Genomic DNA, 20486 nt, shown 5'->3' on the forward strand with positions numbered 1-20486 from the left:
ATTCATTTTCATTTTAATTGAAAGCCTGAGAGACAGGGTGATATAGCCACTGGTTTACTCCTCAAACACCTACAACTGCCAGGGCTGGTCCCAGCTGAAACCAGGAAGAGAAAGGCACTCAAAGACTTGCACTGCACCACCCATGCTTCCCACAGGGTGTGCACTGGCAGGGAACTGGACAGGAAGTGTGGGCTCTGGGTCTTGAACCAGGCGCTCTGATGTGGTATGCAGGCGTCTGACACAGCAACATAACCACTATACCCAAGGCCTATCCCTGCTCATGCTTTGTTTTGCCCATTGGGATAAGCACAGTCTGAAATCCCAAACACCTCCTGGAAAGATTCCCCTGGACCTGACCTGGACCGAAAGCTGGAGACTGGCTGCAGGGAGGCAATCATGGTAGGGACGGTGGTCCTGTGGCTGCAGATGCCATTTCTAAGGCCTATGCCTCCTCAGGGCGCAGAATGCAATAGCTGAAACCTGCCAGCTGCAGATAAGGCTGCTTTGATCCCATCCTACGGTAATGGTGACAGTCAACATTCATCTGGGACCTCTTGGATTTGTTGTCAGAGTTGGTGATGGCAAAAGAGAATGCATTCATGATCTGGAATGCTTCCAGAACCTTCAAAGGAGGGTAAGGGATCTTCGATATGCCACTCGTTGACTATGCCATCTTTCAGGGATCCTTATTGTCACTCCTCAGATGCCATCTGCTTTGATTTTACTCTGCAAACTACTGTGACCTGATCACAGACTCTGGAATGGGTAGACCTGCGTTGGAATACCAATGCTGCCACTTCGCAATGGCTGTGCGGCCTCAGGCACTCGCTTACACTCTCTGTTACATTCGGAAGAAGACCAGGCTCCAGGCAGGTGTTGTGAGGAATTCATGAATAACAGGCAAAGGGCTTAGAAAAGAGCCTGGCTGGGTAAGTGTGAGTTATGACCGAAAATCATGTTGAGCACTAACTATGCCCTGAGGCACCCAGCTAAGTAACTTGAGCTAAATTACCTCATCTGTTCTGATGAAAATCCATGTCTACAATGAAGAAAACTTAACTTTTACGAGTTTCAAAAGTTCACAAGATCACAGAGCTTCTAGGTGGTGGAACTCGAGTCTCCACCGAAACTACGTTTTTGTATTCTTACGTTTCTAAAGGAATGCTTTAAATTTTCAACTGACACACAATCGTACGTGCTTTGCAGTATCCTGTGATGTTCAGACGCATGTATGCATTATGCAATGTCCAATTAGGGTAAATACATTTTTCTCTAAAAATGCTTAACATTTCTTTTTTGGGGAAAACATTCAAAAATCCTTTATTCTGTTTAGTTTTTTTCTTTTTAAGTTTTTAGAGGAATACAAAGCGTGTTATCACCATCTAGGGTCACCCATCACCCTTTTACTACTGTGAGATCACACTCTGTACACCCTAAAACTCAACCATCACCAAGACTTTTACTTATGGGATTTCCCTTGTTTGATTTTGCAATCACTGGACTGACCTAAGATTAAGTCGGCTTCCACCGACTTTCCCTCCCACACATAAGTGCTCAAATCCAGCTGCTCCATCAGATTTTTTTCCTACGTCTCATTTCCTGCCGCAGATCACAGCTTCGTTAGGTGGAAGATGCACAGGAAATAAAATGTCCACACAATATTAACTAATCAACAAACATCAGTTTTCTCCTGGAAGGACTGTAACTTGGATCCTTTGCGTTCAACATAAGTTCCACCAGAACTGGATCAACCTGAATAAACACATTCCAAGGCAACACAAGGAGAGACAGGCTTTGGTTATCCTCACTTTGACAATGTCACTTCCACTTCCCTATGCAGGAATTATAATTTTTCTAATATTTTTCTTTTGCCAAACAAAATTTTCTATCAAATATTTTTCATGTTACTTTTCCTAACCTTGGTTTTATTTTCTCCTTTTGCTTTCTAGGTTCACATTGACACCCACACCCACTCACCCCAACACATATACACCATTTCTAACAAAGAAAAGAACTTTGTTAAAAGGAAAGCGGGTGGAGTTGAGGCCCAGCAGCTTAAGTATCCACTTAGGGTGTCTGCATCCCACACTGGATTGCCTCAATCCACACCCCACTTCCCCTTCCTATCCAGCTGTCTGGAAACACATTCTGGAAGGCGGCAGACTATGGCTCAAGTGCTCGGGACTCTAACATTCACACAGGACACCTGGATGGAGTTCCTGGCGTCTGGTTTCAGCTTCATCCAGCCCCAGCTATTGTGGACATTTGGAGAGTGACCCACTAGATGGCAGAGCTCTCTTTTATGCTGTTTGTCACTCTGCCTTCCAAACAGATAAAAAAATAAGTGAGTAAGCATTTATTTTTCAAGTAGGAGGAAAGGCATCTAAAAAAATCTAGCACTAATAGTCATTAAAATCTTATGGGAAAATTGCAAATAATACTGTCCTTTAAACATGAGATAATAGACATGAAAGCATTTTGCTAACTAAAACAAAAATGGTGCCTTTTCATCTTCTCCCACGCCTATAACCATTTGGTATCATTTAAACTAGAGAGAGTGTCTAGCTCGATGTTGTGCAGAACAGGGGCTGACAACATTTCAAAAGCATGGTAGTCAAGACTACTTCAAAATCAAGAGTGGAAGGTAGGTAGGTGCTGCCTCTTGCTCCTAGAGCTCAGAAAAACAAAATGGGCCCGTGAACAAAGCAGAAATTTGCACACGCAGGGCACTAACAGCAGTGTGTGTAAATACAGAGAAGCCACGGAGCCAGGAGTTGACCAGCTGCAGGCCGACTGCCATCCCTCTATCTTGCTCTGGATGCTGGGGCTGCCTCAGAGAAGTCTACAGCTGCTGAGTCTGTAAATGAATGTCCTGCATCACTATCCCAGGCCTGTGCAGAACATCTGTTCCCACCCGGGAGGTCTGGTGTTTCCCCCACCACCCTCTGGCTCAAAATGCCTTTACCTCCAAAAAGCAACAAGCACAAGGCCCAATCCTGCTGCTTGCCTGCTCACTCCATGGCTGGCCTTGGAACAGCACTCGGTAGAGAGGCCATGGGATCACAAGTCTCCTAACACATTTCTGGCCAGATGTTTCCCGGCCTCGGGGTGTAGCTCTTCTTTTTCGCATGCTGCTTCAAAGAAATCAGCAGCCTGGGCGATGATGAGACACCCATTTGTCCCTGACTCCGGGACATGGAAGCAGAGACAGTGACCAGAGTGCCCCGGTAAGCCTGATAACACACAACTATCTACACTAACTCTAGAAGTCCAGGACAAGTTCCCCAGGAGACCCTGACGTGCAGACTGGGCTGGTGACTGGAGAGCTGGGCTCCCCAAAGAGACCTGGGTAGGTCTGATTGCACATTTGTGCTACCTTTGTTCTAATTCCTGCATCATCAGCCCTTCTAGCACATTTCATCTCGTGCTCCATCTAGCCAGCCTTGGAAGACAGTTTGGGAGGATGCTAGGCACACAGACTCTGAAGGAGAAAAGCGTGTTGGCATCTCACTGATGGTGAGTCCATAATAAGCTCATGGAGCCCATGTATTCTCATGCCAACTAGAGAGATCATACCAGCACCTGCCTTTTGAAGGGTTAAGGTAGGACTAAATCACAACAGGAATGAAAAACACTTTACACAGTGCATATAACTGCTAAAGTCCACTGTCATTATTATCATCATCCCAGCAACTACTACTGGTCAGTCCAGCCCTTTCATCTGGCCAGCGGATGCCAGGTTCCCTGAGTGATGGTGGATGTAGCAGGGTTTGGCTGCCAATGGGTGCTTTGGATTCGGTGTCCTGAGGGTTGGCTACACTGGAGATGCTGGTTCAGGTGGGAGCTTCAACTCTATTCAGGTCAGGTCAGTACAGGTGTACTGGGTTCCAGGCACTTGTTCAGCTGTGGGATATCCATGATGCGCTCAAATGCCAGGGAGAGGGGGTCAGTACCCAAGTCAAAGCTCTCTTGCATTGGAAGTGACAGTAGCATGTACACAGGTAACCAGGTATCCACTTAAGGATGGTAACAAGAAACCACATCAACTCACTTTTATGGATATAAAACATTTCCTTGGCCCTTTAAGACATCTTTCCAACCTTTCCCTGGAAACTCTGAAAAAGATCTTCACAGAAGATTTGAGTTCTTATTTCTCTAGCCTCCTTTCAATCCCAAGACCCACTTAAAAAAAAATAAAAGTGAATTAAAGACAGGTTAATAGACTTCCTGGGCCCATAAAGGTCTTGAGAATCATCCTTGTCAACACTCTTACTGTGGACATGAGAGCGTCAAGGCTCTTGCCTAAGATCAAAGATTGCTAGTGGCTAAGCCAGGGTCATTATCCCACACTTTGGCATCCAGTCCAGTTCCATTGCACAATACCATTCAGTCCCACTGGAATTCTTAACGGGAAGCAGAATCATCTCCAGTAAAAGGCAGGAACCCATTCGATCCGTACCAATCAAGCTCCTCGGGTGTGGTCTGTACCAGCACTAGGAATCAAGTGGGCAACACTCTAAGAATGACACCTGCTCCTTCAAGGCCTCATGGGTGGATAAAGCAAATAAAACCAATGATCAGCCTTTGCAATAAAAACGCCACAGGAAGCAAACAGAAATGAGGTATACTGAACACAGAAACTCTAAGGAGGTGTTACTTGAATTCATGGGTAAGAAAAAGGCACCCATGGTTAAGAACTTGGAGGAGCATGTTCCAGGCCCAAGGATGGGTTAATACAAAGGCCTGGGGGTAGAGGAAGGAGAGTGGAATGTATTTGGCATTCCAGAATGTTCCAGAAAGCTGTTATGACTGTAGCCTATTGACTGAGAGATGGAGAACAGCACATAAAGCAACACTGGATCAGATGAGACCAGGCTTTGAAGGTTTTAGATTTTAGCATGAGTTTAAAGGTTGATGCTGAGGAGTCTGTGGATTTCACAGTGTGGAGAACATATTCTGTGACATTCTTCCTCAACAGGGAAATGCCATTTTTTCTCTTATTTCTTCTCATGCACAGAGCTGGAATTCTCACAAAAATACGGGGCTCTTCATGCCCAGGCCTGGGCTCACTCTCTTTTGCCTCCTCATTTCTTGGATGTTGAAGTAAATGAGGGGGAAATATCCCAGGACAAGTTAACTTTAAAGGAGATTTTACTTCCAAACTCAAAAAGGACTTTGAATCCCCAACTCCTCAACTGACAGGATTAAGATGAAAGAAGTTTAACCCAATCATAATATTCAGAGTGAAAAGGCAGTTTTCACAACAGAATTATTTTTTTTAAGATTTATTTATTTATTGGAAAGTCAGAGATACAGAGAGGAGGAGAGACAGAGAGGAAGATCTTCCGTCCGATGATTCACTCCCCAAGTGAGCACAACGGCCGGTGCTAGGCCGATCTGAAGCCAGGATCCAGGAACTTCTTCTGGGTATCCCACATGGGTGCAGGGTCCCAAAGCTTTGGGCTGTCCTCGACTGCTTTCCCAGGCCACAAGCAGGGAGCTGGATGGGAAGTGGAGCTGCTGGGATTAGAACCAGCGCCCATATGGGATCCTGGCACGTTCAAGGCGAGGACTTTAGCCGCTAGGCCACGCCACCAGGCCCCACAACAGAATTATAAAAGTGGTGTTGGATCTAGCTGCTCTGTTTCCTGGCTTGCTAGGAGACCAGGGAGTGCAGGCTCCAACACTTTCACCCACTGTCCTCATAAGAGGGTACATCAGGGTCTCTTGGTCTTACACTGTGAGCTTCTAGAACTGTAACCCAAGCCAAACTTCTTTTCTTCACAAGAGTCCTGTTTGTAGTTCAACACTAGGCTCTCTGACTATTCCCTTATAGCTACAGTTCTGGTATAAGGGCATGATAAGCCATAATCTTAGCCTGGAAAGATGAATGAGGACACAGAAAGAGAGGTTGCCAGAAGACGGGAAGAATAAAAAACTCATTGATTACCCCATTGGCAAATCCTTCATCTCCAATTCAATCTCCTTTGTCATAGAACAAATGAAACTTGCATATTTCTCTTTTAATTTTTTTTTTTTGGCAATGATGGTGAAAAGATAAATGAACAATGGAGCCTGGGAGAAGCACAATAAGTACCCTGTACAGCAGCCTGTGTTCACCTGATTCAGAATTCTGTTCTGGTCAGGAGTACCAAAGGACGCTTCATAAAAGAAGCCAGTTATCTTCATAACATCAAAACTTGGGTGAGGTGCCAATGCTCCAGGCTGGCTTGCATATCCCAGTATCTATTTGTGGCTTAGCTGCTAGCAGGTGAAAGCAGACCAAGTCCAGAATACACAAGCAAGTCTTGTTTGTTTATGAGGACAAGAACAAAAATAAGGGACAAACCTGAAACTACAACTAAGCCCCTCAATGCCAAGGCAAGACTCTCATTAAAAAAATGTGTTTGCTTCCTTTGTTGCTGTTTTTAGAGTTTTCTCTCTTTCAAACTTGACTGGCTTCTGGCTCCCTTTTCCAACATCCAAAGCTATTTATGCCAGTTGTTAGCTCAGTCTCTCTCCCTCTCCCTCCAAACAGGAAATTTGAATGTTGTATCTGGACTAAATTCTGATTTTTCTCATAGCAAAAGTTTTGGCTCTTGGCTCCAGGCTCCTACACCTTGTGTCTGCCTCACTGCGTGATGGAAATGATATCCTGTGTACAGTCTTGTGCACTTTCCCCAGCATGTGGCTGTGCCAATAGCATCTCCTTGCATGTCCTGACTCATGGGGGGACCCGGGGAAGACAGGAAGGATTGCTTGGCAAGGTGTGGACAGAAGAGCTGTACGGACACAGTGGGACCCGGGTGAAGCGCACTCGGGGGCTGGGGGTTGGGGTGGGGGAACATGGCTTCATTTCCCACATTGCTTTCACACAAAGCATGATTATAGGGAAGTGCTTCCATATGGCTTCAGGAAAATTCCAGCCAAAAACAGCTTCAGCTGGCCAGGTTCAGCGTCAAAAGAGACATGAAGAGGGCTGCAGTGAGAATCCAGAACTTGGAGCTCTGTGCCTTCACACAAGTGCATGTCTGTAAGTCTCGGCCCCAGTACATGCACTTAGAATATGCTGAGAAAGTCTGCATCCTGTGAGATGTTCCCATCTCATGTTCTGCGTGTGCTCTCCTGCTCCCCCATAGAAATGGACCAGAAACATGACAATGAGCCAAGCATCGTGGCACACGCAGCTGCTCCAATGCCTGTGTCCTGGACTGGATGTCTGGTTTAGGTCCCAGTCATTGGGTCCAGCTTCCTGCTAATGAGCGTGGAAGGCAGTACGTGATGCCGAGGAACCTGGGCTTCTGCCTCCTACATGGGAGACCCAGATGGCACTTGATTTCTGGTTTTAATGTGGCCCACACTTGGATGTTTCAGGCACCTGGGGAATGAACCCGTGAATGGAAGATTCTTTCTCTCTGTCACTTTGCACTTCAAATAAATAGATAAATATTTTTTTAAAAAACAGATATTTAGGGGTTCTTAACGTGGAATTAAGAATGCACTTCATGTCCTAAATGGGTATTTATCTGAGAAACTTAACCTCAAAAATCAGAATAATGAATTTGGGGCTTATGCATGCTCATACATTTATTTTTTTTTTCCTGAAGAAGAAAAGAATATATAAATTTCCATAGATTCTCACAAGGATCAATTGTCCAAAGACCAGACATCAATGAGCAAGAGAGAGAATGTGAGCAGCCAGCAGGTGCCTCTCCCCGCCCTTGCCACTTCAGAGGCCCCTCTGCACACTGGTTTCTCGGCTTCTCGGCTTCTACCCAGCTTCCATTAGAACATCCTTGCTAAGCACCCTCTTGGACCCTGCCAACTCAAGGTCTTTGCTCGTGGAGATTTCCAGCCGCTGGAAGCCGGTACTAACTCTAGACACTTTCCTGGCCACCTGAGCAGGCTCCCGTGTTCTCCATTCATCCCCTCACCCACAAAACTTCTGGAGCCGACCTTCCTTGGACAACTGGTCTCTCCAACTTGACTTTCCCTGGTCTTTGTCTTTCCTCCAGCCCTGCATCTTTCTATCACTCCCTCAGGACACTTCCCAGGATTTCTTCCCTACCCATCAACAGCTATCTTAAACACAATCCACAATCCCCAGATGGAATGGTAGTGGGCTTAAAAATCGGTTCATATGAACTTTTGAATCATTGTATCCAGTTCCGTGAAGAATCTGGAAACACAAAAAGCCACGAATAGCTAGAACCATCCTGAAAAATAAGAAGTTAGCAGGGGGAATCACAATCCCGGACCTCTGGACATACTATAGAGCAGTGGTTATCAAAACAGCCTGGTACTGGCACAAAGACAGAAAGGAAGATCAATGGAATAGAATAGAAGCACCAAAAGGGAACCCACACAGATACAGCCAATTAATCTTTGACAAAAAGATCAATGACAGTCCAAGCAAGTGGGAAGGCCTCTTTAGTAAATGTTGTTGGGACAACTGGCTGATAGCCTGTAGAAACAAAAAGACAGACCCACATCTATCACCATACACCAAGATCCAATCTACATGGATAAAAGACCTAAACCTACATCCAGAAACCTTCAAACTCTTGCAAGAAAATGTAGGAAATACCCTGCAAGACCTAGGAGTAGGTCCCGACTTTCTAAGAAGGACACCAAAAGCAATAGCAGTTGAGAACAGAATAAACAAATGGGACCTCATCAAACTAAGAAGCTTCTGTACAGCAAGGGAAACAATCAACAAAGTAAAAAAGCAACCCACAGAGTGGGAGAAGATCTTTGCACACGATATAGGCGATAGGGGGCTAATTTCCAGGATATACAAAGAACTTCAAAACAACCAAAAAACCAAAACAAACAAGCCACTCAAGAAATGGGCACGGGAAATGGGCAAACATTTCACAAAGGAACAAGTCCAAATGGCAAACAAACATATGAAAAAAATGTTCCAGCTCCCTGGCAATAAGGGAAATCCAAATTAAAACATCGATGAGGTACCACCTAACACCAGTAAGATTGGCCCACATAAACAAGAACACCAACGACGCTTGCTGGCGAGGGTGCGGGGAAAAGGGAACCCTACTCCACTGCTGGTGGAGCTGCAAATTGGTACAGCCTTTATGGAAATCAGTCTGGAGAACACTCAAACAACTCAAAATCTGCATACCATATGACCCAGCAATAGCACTCCTAGGAATATATCCAAAACACCTGTTTTACAACAAACCAACATGCATCCCTATGTTCATTGCAGCACAATCAGTAATTGCAAAAACATGGAAACAACCAAAATGCCCATCAGCAGAAGATTGGATAAGAAAGCTTTGGTTCATCTACTCCATGGAATACTACTCAGCTATTAAAAAAAACAAAATGCAGTTCTTTGTGGCTAAATGGGCCCAACTGGAAACTATAATGCTAAGGGAAATGAGCGAATCCCAAAAGGTTAGATACCACATGTTTGCCTTGATTTAACCTGTAATTTTTGTATGGTTGTTTGTTATTTTTTGAACCTGTCATTGATACTGTCTCAACCCAGATGTTTCGAAGAATGGAACTTGCATTATTTTTAACATATTGTTTACCCAATACTATGTCAATTAATTCCATAATGTTGTATATTGATACTGAGGTTTTGTTGGGGCTTTTAACTGACCGGATCTTTACTCTGTTAGCCCTACCTTCAGACCAGAGAAGGTCTCCCCAAGAGGCCACTGAACTTAACTGGACAATAAGACGCTGAACTTTATGCTAGGCATGTGTTTGCAAGGAATGAATCTCAACTGAACTTGAACTATGGTTATGCAACAAGGTGGAGGAATCCACCATGGGGGGAGGGGTATGGGAGGGGTGGGGGTAATCCCCAGCGCCTATAAAACTGTACCACATAATACAAGGTAAACAACAATAAAAAAAAATCGGTTCATAAGCATTCACATTTACACTGGAGGCATGGAAGAGAGGTAACATCCTCTTGAGCTAGAATAAGTGATATTTATTTTATTTTAAAAATTAATTTACTGGAGGGTTACTCTCTCTCTCACACACTCACACAGAGCAAGAGAGAGACAGAAAAACAAACTCCCACTCACTGAATCATTCTCCAAATGGCCACAGCAGCTAGGGCTGGACAGAGGCTGAAGCCAGGAGCTGGGAACTCAGCTCATGTCTCCTACACAGGTGGGAGGAACCCAGTTACCCTGGCATCTCTGCTGCCTTACAAGGCTGGAATTAGAAGGAAGCTGGAGACACAGAGTACCAAACCCCTCCAGTATGGGATACAGGATCTGAACTGCTAGACTAAATACCTGCCCAATGGATGAATACTATTCATAATAAAAATGCATAATGGAGACAATGAATGAATACTATACACAATACAAAATGTATAATGGAGACTAGCGTATCAGGAAGTGAAGATACGTGTCTCTATTCCCAAATGAAAGGAGGACTCCCAACGAAACAGTTAATACACCCTGGAGTATGATTCTAGATGTTCTACCTTTGCCTATGCCTACAATGCCATGAGACATTTAAATAGTAGAAAAGTTAAACTGGTAACCATTACTAAAGGACTATACTAGTGTGATAATGAAAAGGGGTTGTGGTGGGAGGGGAAAATATGGAGGGAGGATGTGGAGGAGGAGGAGGGATTCCTAGACCTATAAAACTGTATCATGGAAAATAACAATCATAATAAATAAAACAAAAAAGGAAAATACAGCTACTCCTTAGTTATCTGAGGTGCCAGCACTGTTGGAGTGCTTGTTTGAACTACTTTATCTAATCGCAACGGTAACTCCACAAATGTAACATTACTGTTATTTCTATCTTTAAAAAAAGATTTACTTAAAAAAACACAGTTATAGAGAAAAAGGGAGAGACAGAAAGTGGCCTTGTATCATCAGTTTACTCCCCAGATACTGCAGTGGCCAGGGCTGAGCCAAGCTGAAGCCAGGAGGCAGGAGCTTCTTCTGGGTCTCCATGTGGATACAGGGCCCCAAGCACTTGAAGCATATACCACTGCTTTCCCGGGTGTATCAGTGGAGAGCCACATTGGAAGCAACTGGGACACGAACCAGTGCCCACCTCAGAGGCCAGTACTACAAGCAATGGCTTAACCAGCTAGGCCACAGCATCATCCCCTGTTACTGTCATTTTCAAGTGAAAAAAAATGACATGCACATGGAACTTAAATGCCTTGTCCTACTTACACAGCTAGCAAGCAAGCAATAGAGCCAATATTTCTTTTTCATAATTAATTATGGGAAAGGTTTCTTAAAATACTCTCCTCAGCTGAACAGTGAACTTGATATAAAAATGGGTGGAATTACATGATATGCCTGTAGAAATGCAGGATTTATGAAGCACAGTATCAATAGTCCTAGTAATACAATGAGTAAAACGACAACGACTTGGCTCTGCAGTTCCTTATAATAAGCTAGAGTGTCACAGGCCACAGTTTTGGTTCATGACACACAATCTCTTGGGTGAACAGCATCCCTTCCTGAATGAGTGACAAGACATTAAAGAATGCCTCTAGCACAACATCCTCCCTTCCTACCTGGGAAGTGGATGTGACTCGCTCTACTTGGCGGCCTGGAGCTGAGAGCCACATTCAGAGACAGTGAAGAAGAGAGGTGGGGAGCCTGAAGCTGCCTGCCATCCCAGAACAGCTTCCCCGGCCCCCAACTGCCTATCCAGACATCTCACGCAAGATCAGAAATAAACTCCCATGAATTAGAGTTGGATTTTCCAGTGCCTGCAGTAGAATGCCTTCTTGATAAACAGATCACACACTGTTCAGTGGCAGCCAGGCAGGGGAGCCTCCAATCTCCAAGCTTTCCAATCTTAGCCTGATAGCCATGCCTTTTTTTTTTTTTTTTACTTTTTTCCTTTTTTTTGACATCTTTCTTTCCGCCACGAGTGCATGTGCCAGTCCCTGAGCCTCTGCTTTGAATGGGCAGCTCTACCTCGCAGTGGACAAGCAGAGCCAGTAGCCCGTTTCATTTCTCACCATGTTCTCCAGCTGCACCTGTGTGGTTACCTGGCTCTTGCTATGAGATTGGGTGGGGAGCAAATCCTCCTCGTTACACATCCTCACCTCCCCATCCCTCATGAACCCACTGCCCATCAGGCTTCAGCTTTCCAGCTCGACCTCACGGAAAGCACTCTGGGAGCATGGTCATCTTCACTTTGCCGGACACGAATCTTGCAACAGCCCTCAGAGGAGGAGCCCTTAGCAGGGGGAGACTTTGAGAGTCCACATTGCCACTGCTCTTGCTGAGGTCTATAACCACCTACCTGCTTTTCTCATCCCTGCGGGGGCGAGTTAATTCCCTGACGCGTCTTCCCTGGCTAGCTGCCTTGACTTCAGAGGGTCCTCAGGATAGCGTGCTTGGTTTTCTGCAATAGTCTCCCCGCTCCCTTCAGAGGGCCTCAACTACATTTAGAACTGAATTTTCCTATTGATCAAGACAGGTCGACTTTTTCAGATCAACCCTCCAGCCATAAACAAAATATAATCAGTGTCTATTTGAAGGCTGACCTCCACCTTGGACACCTATCTCCCCCTCAGGAATTCCTTGCCCAAAGGAACAACAAACCTGTAATCCACTTGCTTGATTTGGAAACGTTGTATCATCTTCTATCTTTGTATCAAGAGCTAATGAAAAAACTATAAATGGGCAATAAACGTATGTATGACTTTTTTCTATCTTGCTACCAAAGACAACTAAATTATCATATATAAACACAAAAAAGCTAGTAAATATTTTGAAAACAGTAATACTCTGTGTTGCCCAAGAGTCAAAGAAACAGGCATGCCTTAAAGAGGTAATGGGAACAAAACTTGTGCAACCTTAAAAAAAAAAGATCTGATTTTCAGAAAGATAGCCAAAAGTCATTTTCAAGCACAACAATTCAGCATTCAACCATTTCGGAAGGCGCCATTCCGAAATAGACACAAGCAGAGTTTTCTGGAAACGCAGTAAGATTAAGGGCTTCAACCTACGTTTTTCAGGAGAAACGTGAGACTTGGACTGTCCCCGCACCAGCCTGCAGGTGGCGCCGTCGCCGGCACAGACGCCGCAGTTGTCCTCCTTGGCGTTGCTCCCCAGTTGTCGGTCGCAGCCCACCGTCTGTGGAGAGAGGCCGGGTGGTCAGGTGGGGACAGCACACAGGGCAGGTGCGACTCAGGTACTCACAGCCCAAGCAGGCTGCCGCCCACCCGCACCGGCCACTGTCTTTGATGAGAACCGAGCATTCTAAATCGGAATGAATGAATGAATGAATACAAAGGTCAAAACATTCAAAGAGAACCCACGCTGCTTTTCCATTTACTCGTTTATTCACATATTTTTATGTCTGCAACATAAATGCAGCATTCTGGGGGATGGTTCCCTTCTCTCTCCTCAGCCTTCCTCTCTCTCCAACACCATATCTATCCCACTCTCTCACTTCCGCTCCAAAAAACAACCCCTATCCAATACGTGGTGTAGAGGGAAGTTCAAATTGTTCCTGGGAAAATGAAATGAAAAGGTAAGTTTATGTTGCTGGTTGCTTTAAAAAAAAATTATGCATAGTTTTTCCTAACAAGCATTTTTTTTTTTTCTGTGAGGGATGGAAGACATCGGTCTGGAGTTTTACTTCAAACATTATTTTTGGTTTTCATCTCTAGCCCCCCATGTCTAAAAGTCTGCATTCTGTAACCTCACTTCTCCTTGTCTTGTATTATTGTCACCCATACCTACCTATTGCCGCTCCTGATGCTGGGCATGTTTATCAACAGGTTTTTAAATATAAGCATGTAGAGGAGAGCTATCTGATGTAGATATACTTCTTTTTTTAAAAAAATATTAATTTTTATTGGAAAGGAAGATTAGATTTATGGAGAAAAAGGGAGACAACGATTTCCAGTCCACTGGTTCACTCCTCCAATGGATACAATGGCCTGAGCTGACTCGATCCGAAGCCAGGAGCAGGAGCTTCTTCTAGGTCTCCCACGCGGGCACATGGTCCCAAAGCTTTGGGTCATCCTCGACTGCTTTCCCAGGCCACAAGCAGGGAGCTGGATGGGAAGCAGAGCTGCCCGGATACGAACCGGCACCCACATGGGACTTGCAAAGTGAGGATTTAGTCATTTAGTCACTGTGCTGGGTGCAAAATATGTTTATATTCTATCTTTCAGGCTCTTGAGTGTATGTGTGCGTGTGCGCATGTGTGATTGTGTGTGTGTGTGGTTGTGTGATTGTGTGTATGTGTGTGATTATGCGTGTGTGATTGTGTGTGTGGTTGTATGTATGTGTGCGCATGTGTGTCCATGTGTGATTGTGTGTGCATGTGTCTGTGATTGTGTGTGTATGTGTGTGCATGTGTGATTGTGTGTGTGTGATTGTGGGCTTCCTGCTGAGGACACAGCTGAGTCTATTCCTTTTCCATGTATGTCTTTATATAGTATGTATCCAGCATGATAAATCAGTCTGATGGGCTACCCTCTGTATCCAACATGTCAACTGTATTTATATTTAGAAATTTGGTGCTTAGATAGAAGGATTTGAGGCTGGTAGCACTCACAGAGACCCGGACCCCTCTATGCAACCTCTCATGTTACAGGGCATTCAATAATTCCTACTCTCAGATATCTATTTCCTAAAACATTCAATAGAGAAAGCAGTACAAAAATGCACTTCGCATCAACTCTTGTATGGATTCAACACAAAAGTGTATGGGAAACTCTTAACATAGTGATTAAAACAGGCTCCACAGAAGGTGGCCACTATCATGGTTTCTGTTTCTCATTTTGTTTTGACTCTTGGGTCACCTCTGTGCTTTCATCCTGTGAAGTTCCTAAATCAAACTCTCTATCCAAGGTGTTGAAGAGAAAATAAAACTGGAGGGAGTTGAAACCACATCTATAGATGATTCTTTCCAAAACTTGCTGGTGTTGAAGGGAAGATGAAAGATCAAATAGAAGGCAGAGGGGGAGGGAAGAAAAGCTCCAAGAGAAGTGGAGGGTACCACCTGAGCTTTATGTTCACATGGGCTGCTGGAGGGAAAAGGAGCTACCTCTACTCCAGGGATCTCCAAAGCGGGAAGGCTCCAGGTTAAAACAAAGTTCACGAGGATGTCTGAAAAGTCGATTGTACAACAGAAAACCGTAGAGAGGATTCAGCTCTTGGATGAGTAGCTGAATTTACTGATGTATGAGCATGTTATTCTATAAAGAGTGCGGTTAAATATTTTTTTAAAAAAAGTACTGGTTTGCTTTTTATTGAATGCTCACTATGTCTTTGGTGTTAAGCCATACATGGTGTACACATGATTTCATTTAATTTTTCCATCCATCTTAACATATAGTTGATGACACCTTTTATCTCCATTTTACAAGGAACAATCCTAACGGTGACTGAGACCACATGGCTTGCCAACACGACAAGACTGAGATGCAGTGTCAGGACTAGCCTTAAAACAAAGGTCTTCACATACCAGGGTGTTAACACGGTGTACGCCCTCTTCTACCATTAGTATCAGCAGATGGACAACAAAGAAACTGGCTGTAGAAGCCATCATATGAATATTTACCGGTACATGTGGAATAACTTAAGAGTGATTGATTTTGGAAACCCACTTGCATGGTTGGGATTCAACCAAGGAGTAACTTGCATTCATGCAACTTTCTCCAAGGGAGTAATTCTACCATTAAATTATAGAAACTCTGTTTCTGGGCCAAGCTGTGTGTCACACATCCATGTGCCTCAGTACTTTGCATTTCTTGAGAATAAGAATCTGTCCCTCCTGCTCATCGAGGAAGGGTGTGGGTGGAGGAGTTGGGATGGGTTTGTTTTGAAGATTGTTTAGGGCCTTGTAAGATCTTAGGCAATTGCTTCATAATTTTTCTAAAAAATTACAACTCATCCAAATCTTACAGCCAAACAAAGCATCTGAAAACATCACAGAAAAATGAAATTTGAAATGAAGGGCTTTTTGCCCTGTGATTCGTAGAGTATAAGCCAAAACTGGCCTTGAAATTGAAGGACTACTGAATTTGGGCTTTGGTTTCCCTACAGAACTTTAAAGAAATTTCTTGAGGTGGTTTCAACCTCTATGCCATTTTCTAAAGCCATACTTTGTAATTCTAGTCATTAAGAGCCACTAATTAATAAACAATCAATTAATTTCATCAACATCAATTAAGTAGATATCAGGCACTAGCATATAAATTAATACAAGATTCTTATCCCACAATTTAGTTAATGAAACACATCACATAAAATGGAAGACAACTAATGAATATTAAATATGAGCAGTTTTTTTCTGGAATCAAAATTCATCTATAAATCATCACTTAAAGAATAACAGTTCCTGCACATGATTTCTTTTTTTTTTTTTTTAGATTTATTTTTATTATTTTTCTATTGGAAAGGCGGATATACAGAGAGGAGAGACAGAGAGGAAGATCTTCCGTCCGATGATTCACTCCCCAAGTGAGCGCAACGGGCCGATACTATGCCGATCCGAAGCCAGGAGCCTCTTCCGGGTCTCCCGCGCGGGTGCAGGGTCCCAAAGCTTTGGGCCGTCCTCAACTGCCTTCCCGGGCCACGGGCAGGGAGCTGGATGGGAAGCGGGGCTGCCGGGATTAGAACCGGCGCCCATATGGGATCCCGGGCGTGCAAGGTGAGGACCTTTTTAACCACTTGCGCCACCGCGCCGGGCCCCACATGATTTCTTAATCGGCTAAAAGAAGGTTCTATTCAAATAGCATTAATCCAAATTCAACAAAGCACAAATTTCCTAGGTAAATCCAATGTATTCCTTTCACAACCAATCTTTCGGAATCAACTTCTGTCTGAGATACCTGAAAGCTGGGTTCTGCCTTAGACAAGTTCCCAACATTCCCAACAGAGTGTATGGAGCTGCGGCTGTCTCAGGGAAACTCACAGACAGTCAGTTTCTCCAATCAGCCCGGGGTAGGACTGCACTGCCTCGCTTCCTAGAGTCTAGGTGGGGTCACTGACTGTCTCTGACCAGTGAACTGGTCCCATGATCTGGGTGACTTCGGCAAAAAGCCTTAAGGAGAAGCACAAAAAGGCACACAGTCCCATCCTTACTCCAGCAGCAATCATGGTCCAAGGCCTGAGATTCGGAGACAAGGAGCAGAAACCTCTGCTCTTCTATGCTGGGCAAGCAGCATCCAGGAGAAGCCACTGAGCTGTGGAGATTGAAGGAAACCCTTGGCTTACATTACCGAGATCCATGAACTATAGCTAAGTCATCATCGTGGACAGCATGATAATCCTTGAAGAGCTTCACACTGAAATCCAGATTCCTGGCTTGTTGTGACAAAAACCAAAACAAACAAAAGCAAAATGCAACCCTTGCCATGTTTCTATCTGGTTACCCCTTCCCAATGAGTATGCATTCTCCAGATGACCACAGCCCTCCCCAAGGCTATGTGCAGACACTCGTGTCTGATCCCTCCACTCAGCCATTTAAGCTTGATTCACATGCTGTACTCACTGCCCCTTGCCAGAACCAGGCCCTATTTCCATCTTCATCCTTCAGCAATGCCCATGGACATGCAGCAAATATCAGCTCGGTGCATTGGTTAAGAAAATGGATTTGAGGCCCAGATTGGCTGGGATTCAATGGCAGTCTACTGTTTTCTTGCCATATGTAATTGACTGGAAGTTTGTGTTTCCCCTCAGAATTCTGCAATGTGATGGGGATAGGGGAGGGGTCACCTGTGGGTGATGATTAGGTCATGAGGGGGTGAGCTCTCTGAATAGGATTCATGCCCTCAAAGCAGAGACTCTGCATATCACCCTTGTTCCTTCTCCCACATGAGGAACCACGAAGCAGACTCTCCTCAGGCACCAGATCTGCCAGGACTTCAGTTTTGAGAACTGAAAAGCGGTACTGTCCTATTGTTCATCAGCTGCTTGTGACAGCACAGCCTGAACAGGCTGACACTACACAACCTGGGTAAGTTACTTAGCCTCTTCAATGTCCAGTTACCTCATACACAGTGTGAGGATGGTTATTGTGTTTCACTCACTGAGTTATGATGATCTGACACAGAAAAGACTTAGTGCCTGGTCCCTGGGATGCACCCAGGGTTAGAGGCTGTTATCTTGTGGCAAATCCTAACTGCTTTCTGGATCTGTGCACCTGTCAGGGAAGTGGACAAATTTAAGTGATCAGTCACTCATTCTGTATTCCTAGTTCCAACCAGGTCCTGCTTCCAAAAACATGGGTCATTCTGTGAGCACAGGAGTCGCATTGTCTACTAGGTCTACATTAATGGCAAGTTGTCCCCAAGCGCACTGTGACACATGCATTTAAATGAGCAAGCTGGAGAAACAGTCGAGAAAATTATCTGTAGTGTTGCCAAGGACTCATCAGGATTCAATTCAGTGAGCCTGAGGCCAGCAGAGAACATAACATAGTTTATTTTCTCTCACCCTGATGACTACTGAGGTTCAAGGCCGCATTGCACAAGAAGGTTATGTCTGTGCACAATATCTTATTAAAGCAAAGTTACCAAATTTATCTTAGCCAGTGCTTGCAATTCTTTTTTAATGACAACAGCCTGGCTGAAGGAGCACTTCGTTTTTAGCAGCCACTGACTCACCTGTTACAAATCACCAACACATGACACAATGCACTCATTGCAAATGAACTAACTCAGCACTGAGCACCATGTCTCCTCCTCCAAGTCCTGTAAACCACCAGGGCAGAGTTGGCAGGAGGAGAAGATGATGGTCAGTGAGCATGTGGGCAGGGAGCTAGTGTCCTGTGGGATGGCCATAGTGATGGGCACTTGGGGTTATGCTCAGGGACAAAAATGAAGTTATACACCTACAAGAGGTTATCTTCTCCTCTCTAGTTACAGAAAAAGACCAAGGCTTGCAGACACTACAGGTAAACTAAGGAATGCCCGTCAACTGACCAGTTGCAGAATTGCAACTTCAAAACAGATCCAATCGCAAATCTGCAGTCTGTGCAGCCATGATCACAGAAAAGCTGGTCCATGACCTTGACCCAAAATCACATACACCAACTGAGACAAAGGAAATGATATTCCATTTTCTCAGCTTCCCTAAGTGGTTGCTCTGTGACCATTTCATTCACCCCTAGTCTCCTCATGGCATCTTCAAATTCTTCTTTCCCAAATTCTGCCCTCTCATTCTCATTGAATGTCTTTGCTTTCTATTTTACTTACTTGATGCCATCAAACACCATCTCAACTACTTGTTCATTCCCTCATACACTTACTGGTGGCCTATATTTCATGCTTCCTGGTCTTAAGGGAAAAGATTCAAAAGGTTCCCATGCCTCAACTTGTCCTCCTCATCCCCTGGCTTGACCTCCCTAGCCTCGGCCTGTCTACGCTGCCCACCCCCCCCCCACACACGCCCCTATGCTTCTCTGTTCAGCTCCTTGGATCACCCCAGGAACTCCATCGAATGCATATTTCTTCCTCTCCATCAATTGTCGCCGCCCAGCAGCGACACTAAAAAGATGAGGCACACTCTTGAGGGTCTGGGAAAAGCTGGAACCACAACTGGACCCCTCACTGCCAAAAGTGGCCGCGTTTAAACCCTTTTCTCTGCTGCCCCTTTCCCCATTGGCCTTAGCTTTCCTCTGCCGCTTCTCCAGCCCTCTCTCCACCACCCTTCTTCGTTCTTGTCCCCGTTTTCTGCTGCATTTCTCTGTTCTTGTCCCTGAACTTAGGTCTTACTACTTCTCTACCGCTTTTCCAGCCCTCTCTCTGCCACCCTTCTTCCCGCCTGTCCTTCTTCTCCTTGTCCCGTCATAGTATCTCCGTCTTTCTCATCATCATCGGCCATCTGTCCGTCCGTTGTCCCTTGCCTAGCTTTTACCGGCTACTTTTATATCATTCTCCACCAATCACTTCTCCCCGTGGGTCCACTTGGTGCTACATGATAGGCCAGTAATCACAGCGAGAGCATCAGCCTATCCCTGTGACTTCCTGTTTACCTGCTGGTGAGACCAACTCTGCCTCCTGGCCCTGGGCCAGCCACCATCTTGCGACAGCCCCTCTCAATCCCGGAGTGGCTTCAGCACCCCGCTCCCCACAATCAATAATGCAGTCATCCACCTACCAACTTCTTTGCTCAGGGGTGGATTTGCCACAGAGTTCATGAAACTTAAGCTTCAGAGAGGGCACCAGAGTTGCCGCAGGTTGAAGAACGCAGATTGAAGAATGCTCTAGATGGGGAGAGGACACTGAGTGGCAATCAGGATAGATTCTAGGTAAGAATTTGCTGAACTGTCAAAAGAAACCTGGGTCTCCAAGAACGAAGTCATGGATTGTGATGTTGCCTTTTAGTCATTATAGTCACTTGGATCCCACCTTGGTACCATAAGTCCTTGTACCTTTTCCTAAAGAAAGTGCTTGGGATTTCACAAGCTCCAGACACCACAAATCCTGCATTGCTCCAGTCCTTTCCCATCAGTCTCTGATCCTGCAGAGACTCTCCCTGGAA

The 20486-nt window shown here is 44.9% G+C and overlaps 1 protein-coding gene across 1 annotated transcript in view; it reads right to left on the reverse strand.

The window, feature by feature from the left end:
* Positions 1-20486, reverse strand: part of LOC121168269 (ADAMTS-like protein 3) — a 306621-nt gene that overhangs the window by 159709 nt on the left and 126426 nt on the right. Inside the window, exon 8 of the mRNA XM_040998189.1 lies at positions 12989-13115. Within this exon, the coding sequence (XP_040854123.1) occupies positions 12989-13115 (127 nt within the window). The remainder of the gene's footprint in view (positions 1-12988; positions 13116-20486) is intronic.

The sequence above is a fragment of the Ochotona curzoniae genome, unplaced genomic scaffold, assembly GCF_017591425.1.
Source record: "Ochotona curzoniae isolate NIBS_2020 unplaced genomic scaffold, NIBS_Ocur_1.0 patch82, whole genome shotgun sequence".
NCBI lineage: Eukaryota > Metazoa > Chordata > Mammalia > Lagomorpha > Ochotonidae > Ochotona > Ochotona curzoniae.